The sequence below is a fragment of the Carassius carassius genome, chromosome 27 (assembly GCF_963082965.1).
Source record: "Carassius carassius chromosome 27, fCarCar2.1, whole genome shotgun sequence".
Taxonomy (NCBI): Eukaryota; Metazoa; Chordata; class Actinopteri; order Cypriniformes; family Cyprinidae; genus Carassius; species Carassius carassius.
This window is the reverse complement of record NC_081781.1, coordinates 8,582,065-8,587,713: the sequence shown is the minus strand read 5'-3', so window position 1 is coordinate 8,587,713 and position 5,649 is coordinate 8,582,065. Positions and strand designations below refer to the sequence as shown.

The 5,649-nt window shown below is 38.9% G+C and overlaps 1 protein-coding gene across 1 annotated transcript; it reads right to left on the bottom strand.

Annotated features, from left to right (window-relative positions):
- Nucleotides 1–591: 591 nt before the first annotated feature.
- LOC132106624 (uncharacterized) lies at nucleotides 592–4,695 on the bottom strand. The gene is made up of 2 exons (XM_059512495.1): nucleotides 3,916–4,695; nucleotides 592–719 (listed from the first exon to the last, which is right to left on the bottom strand). Exon 1 carries the CDS (start codon nucleotides 4,567–4,569, stop codon nucleotides 3,919–3,921), a length of 651 nt encoding a protein of 216 aa, XP_059368478.1. The 5' UTR covers nucleotides 4,570–4,695; the 3' UTR covers nucleotides 592–719; nucleotides 3,916–3,918.
- Nucleotides 4,696–5,649: the final 954 nt, after the last annotated feature.

Below are 5,649 nucleotides of genomic sequence, written 5' to 3'. Positions count from 1 at the left end.
CCCCTACCGGGGGGTAGAACTAAATCCAACAATGTTTTTTCTCATCTCTAAGGTCTCCCATATGAAATGGATTCTTGGCTAAAAATATTTTACTGCTTAGATTGTTAAATTAACTGATATTGTTATACATCCCAAAACCAATAAAAGACTAAAATATAGCCTGTCCGTATGGGAGTTAAGGCATATAAACTAATGCAGATCAATCACACAAGCTCTGAGAGCTTTGAAACTTGACATGTTTGTACTCAGGAAGTTGATTCAACTACTAAAAAAGACTGGATGTGTTTATCTTGATGTATGGAATAAATAGAGATATGTAAACACATACCTTAAATAAGCGGATATGCACAAATTTAATATCTATGCAGAATTTTTCATTTACTTTGTTTATTTGTATAGCGCTTTTTACAATACAAATCATTACAAAGCAACTTTACAGAAAATTATGTTTCTACAATATTTAGTAGTAGCTAGTAGTTTGTGCACGTTTGACAGGATTTTAGAAAAATAAAAATAATAATAATAATACAAGACGTAGTCAGCTAGATGATGAACTATCAATATTATTAATTAATAGTAATTATAGGATGCAGTCACACATGTAGCAATAATTGTTAGTTCTGTTTGTTGATTCAAGGTTAGGATCATCTGGGGTCCTCTGAGGGTCAGCATCATCTCTTCTCAGGTGTTCTGGATCCAGACTGGAGCTTGTGTAAATCCTAGTTACCACGGGATGTAAATCCCGTGGCAAAACATAGAAACAAAATAGAGACATCATTAGCATAGCTGCTGATCCAACAAAGTAAAATTAGTTTAACCCAAGCTAAAGAATAAAAATGCAGATGCAACTACACTCACAATTTAAGAGATACATTATTCGAATGCTTGGCGAAAGAGATGCGTTTTTAATCTAGATTTAAACAGAGAGAGTGTGTCTGAACCCCGAACATTATCAGGAAGGCTATTCCAGAGTTTGGGAGCCAAATGTGAAAAAGCTCTACCTCCTTTAGTGGACTTTGCTATCCTAGGAACTACCAAAAGTCCAGCGTTTTGTGACCTTAGGGTGCGTGATGGGTTGTAGCGTGGTAGAAGGCTAGTTAGGTACGCAGGAGCTAAACCATTTAGGGCCTTATAGGTAAGTAATGATAATTTGTAACAGATACGGAACTTAATAGGTAGCCAGTGCAGAGACTGTAAAATTGGGGTAATATGATCATATTTTCTTGACCTGGTAAGGACTCTAGCTGCTGCATTTTGGACTACCTGTAGCTTGTTTATTGACGAAGCAGGACAACCACCTAGAAGTCCATTACAATAGTCCAGTCTAGAGGTCATGAAAGCATGAACTAGCTTTTCTGCATCAGAAACAGATAACATGTTTCGTAGCTTGGCAATGTTTCTAAGATGGAAGAATGCGGTTTTTGTAACATTGGAAATATGATTTTCAAAAGACAAATTGCTGTCTAATATAACACCCAGATTTCTGACTGTAGAGGAAGTAACAGTACATCCGTCTAGTTGCAGATTGTAATCTACAAGATTCTGTGTGGTGTTTTTTGGTCCAATAATTAATATCTCTGTCTTATCCGAATTTAATTGGAGAAAATTATTTGTCATCCAATCTTTTACATTTTTAACACACTCTGTTAGCTTAGATAATTGGGAAGTTTCATCTGGTCTCGTTGAAATATATAGCTGAGTATCATCAGCATAACAGTGGAAGCTAATTCCGTATTTTCTAATAATATTACCAAGGGGCAACATGTATATTGAAAATAGAAGGGGACCTAGGACGGATCCTTGTGGCACTCCATATTTTACTGATGATAAATGAGATGACACCCCATTTAAGTAAACAAAATGGTAGCGATCGGACAGGTAGGATCTAAACCATCTTAGAGCCTGCCCTTGAATACCTGTATAGTTTTGTAATCGATCTATGAGTATGTCATGATCTATGGTGTCGAACGCAGCACTAAGATCAAGTAAGACTAGAAATGAGATGCAGCCTTGATCTGACGCAAGAAGCAGGTCATTTGTAATTTTAACAAGTGCAGTTTCTGTGCTATGGTGGGGCCTAAAACCTGACTGAAATTCTTCATACAGATCATTTTTATGCAGGAAGGTGCTCAATTGAGCAGACACAACTTTTTCTAAAATTTTAGACATAAATGGAAGATTTGAAATAGGCCTATAATTTGCCAGTACACTAGGATCTAGTTTTGGTTTCTTAATAAGAGGCTTGATAACCGCCAGCTTGAATGGTTTTGGGACGTGACCTAAAGATAACGACGAGTTAATGATATTGAGAAGCGGTTCTTCGGCTACAGGTAACAGCTCTTTTAGTAATTTAGTGGGTACAGGATCTAATAAACATGTTGTTGGTTTAGATACAGTGATAAGTTTATTTAGCTCTTCCTGTCCTATATTTGTAAAGCACTGCAGTTTATTTTTGGGTGCGATGGATGAAACTGAAGTGTTAGACGCTGTAGAATCTACATTCGCTATTGTATTTCTAATGTTATCTATTTTATCAGTGAAGAAATTCATAAAGTCATTACTATTTAACGTTGGTGGAATATTTGAATCAGGTGGCGTCTGGTAATTTGTTAATTTAGCCACTGTGCTAAATAAAAACCTTGGATTGTTTTGGTTATTTTCAATGAGTTTGTGGATATGCTCTGCCCTAGCAGTTTTTAGAGCCTGTCTATAGCTGGACATACTGTTTTTCCATGCAATTTTAAAAACTTCCAAGTTAGTTTTTCTCCATTTGCGTTCAAGACTACGAGTTACTTTCTTGAGAGAGTGAGTATTACTGTTATACCATGGCACAGTACGTTTTTCTCTAACCTTTTTCAATTTGATGGGGGCAACAGCTTCTAATGTATTAGAGAAAATAGTGCCCATGTTGTCAGTAATTTCGTCTAATTCATGTGTATTTTTGGGTACAAATAGCAGTTGAGATAGATCAGGCAGGTTATTTGCGAATCTGTCTTTGGTGGCTGGAACAATAGTTCTGCCCAGACGGTAACGCTGAGACATATAGTTAATATCAGTTATACGCAGCATGCACGATACAAGGAAATGGTCTGTAATATCATCACATTGGGGTACAATATCTATAGCAGTAAGATCGATTCCATGCGATATAATTAGATCTAGTGTATGATTAAAACGATGAGTGGGCCCGGTGACATTTTGCTTGACTCCAAAGGAGTTTATTAGGTCAGTAAACGCAAGTCCTAATGTATCATTTGCATTATCAACGTGAATATTAAAATCTCCCATGATTAGCGCCTTATCAACTGTAACTAGAAGGTCTGAGAGGAAATCTGCAAATTCTTTTAGGAATTCTGTATACGGCCCTGGTGGTCTATACACAGTAGCCAGAGCAAGAGATACATTAGATTTCTTTTGCATGTCTGACAGTGTAACATTTAGCAGAAGTATTTCAAAAGAGTTAAACCTGTATCCTGTTTTCTGGGTAACATTGAGAATATCACTATATATTGTTGCAACACCTCCTCCACGACCAGTCTGACGGGGCTCATGCTTATAACAGTAGTTTGGTGGAGTAGACTCATTTAGACCAAAATAATCATTTGGTTTTAGCCAGGTTTCAGTCAAGCAGAGTACATCAAAACTATTTTCTGTGATCATTTCATTTACAATACCTGCTTTGGGTGTGAGTGATCTAATATTTATGAGCCCAAACTTTAAAAATTGTTTTTGTTCATTTACTTTACATTTTTCTGGTTTAATTACGATAAGATTTTTTCTAGATCCTACATTATATTTTGACCTCACTATTCGGGGAACAGACACAGTCTTAATAGTTTTTACAGCACAAGTACTTTTATCATTTAAGCGGGTGGAACAAAACTCATCATAATAGTTATTAGAGAATTGTCTTACTAGTCACATGGAGCGAAGTGTCCTGGAGATGTTGTCAGAGAGCAGCTCCGCTCCGATTCTGCTGGGGTGTAATCCATCAGCGCGAAACAGCCTAGGACGCTCCCAGAAAAGATTCCAGTTATTAACAAATAGCAGTTTCTGTTCTTTACACCATGACAACAACCATTCATTTAAAGCAAAAAGTCTACTGAACCTTTCGTGTCCTCGTCGATACGTGGGCAGTGGTCCTGACACGACGATCGTCGCCGCGGGCGTCGTGCTGCGAACTGTCTCGATCAGGCTGCTGAAGTCCCTCTTCAGCGTCTCCGTCTGCCGCAGCGTGGTGTCGTTAACCCCGGCGTGAAGCACGACCGCTCTGGGGCTCTCGTCGACCTTCAGGATCGCGGGTATCTGCGCAGAAACATCGAGAACACGAGCACCAGGCAAACAATGAGTGTGCACTTTACCTTCGGCTAACGTAGCACTTACGTGTCGGACGATGGAGTCTCCGATGATCACAGCGTCGCGTCCTGTCTCGCGGAGGGGAGCGAAGCGGTTCCGGATGGAGATGTCGAAGGCAGGAGGGGGAGAAGTCGTCGCCCGGGACCCGGCTCGCGTCCTCCGCTGTGGATGCACCCAGGGTCCGTGGTGTCCCGGCGTCGCAGTGAAGGACATCTGGGAAGATCGCGTCCTGGGTGCACCGGGCCTGTGCAGAGAAACACACGGAGTAGACGTGGTGGGACTGTTAACAGATCGCTGTATACTTACCCCGGACTTGTGAGCGTCAGCCCGGGATGATTCCAGTGCGGTTCTCCGCTCTCTCAGCTGGGCCTGCCTCACCTCCAGGTCGCGAATCTGCTTTCCCACGGCCTCGAGCTCGAGCTGCACAGAGTGGAGACATTCATCCGCCATTAAAGCAAGTAACAGTGAGTACAGCAGTGGTAATGTGTGTGAATAGAGTATTAGCAATGTTAGCGCAGTTAGCTGCAACCACGCCGCTGATGCTAATGGGCTAAAAGCTAATAGCGGACCCGGGAGATCAAAATAAAACTAGTGATAGCGAGGCGCTCTGATTGTTTTTGTTGTAGAATACAATAGAGGATATATTCACATGTTATATAAACGGAAACGATGATGTATACAATTGATTTTTGAGTTAAAAATAGTCAATGAAAAGAATATAGTGACGGAGCTCAAACGCAGTACAGCCGCCAACAACAAACAGGAAGTGACGTCTACTTTTCAAAAAAAAATTTTCACTTGGAGTCTTGCTTTGCCTGGGATTATCATACTGATCTCAGTCAAATGCTATGCAAAAATATGGAGTAATTAAATTACTTGTTTAACAAATATTAATGGCATATATGTCTCTGTTTTTATTAAGAATATGTTTAATACATTTAAATTTTACCATATGAATTATATTAGCGGTCATTAAGAAAATACATCTTTTAATTTTTTATCAGAGGATGTGTACTCATTTTTGCTGTGCACTGTATTGTCCTCCTAAATAAAAAAATAAAAAAATATAAATAAATAAAGTATATTAAGTTAATGTGGCAAACTATTATTAGGACATTTAGCTGAAAAGTTAGAGGACAAAACTGTGACTCTTCTTACCTATGATTATGGGTCTTCTTTGATGCAGGTGCACATTCATGTTGCTAAACTGAAATAAATGAAGACAAAAATTAATTCATTTATTTTATTATGTTAGATGATATTGTGATCAAGGCGACATTGATTTATTATTAT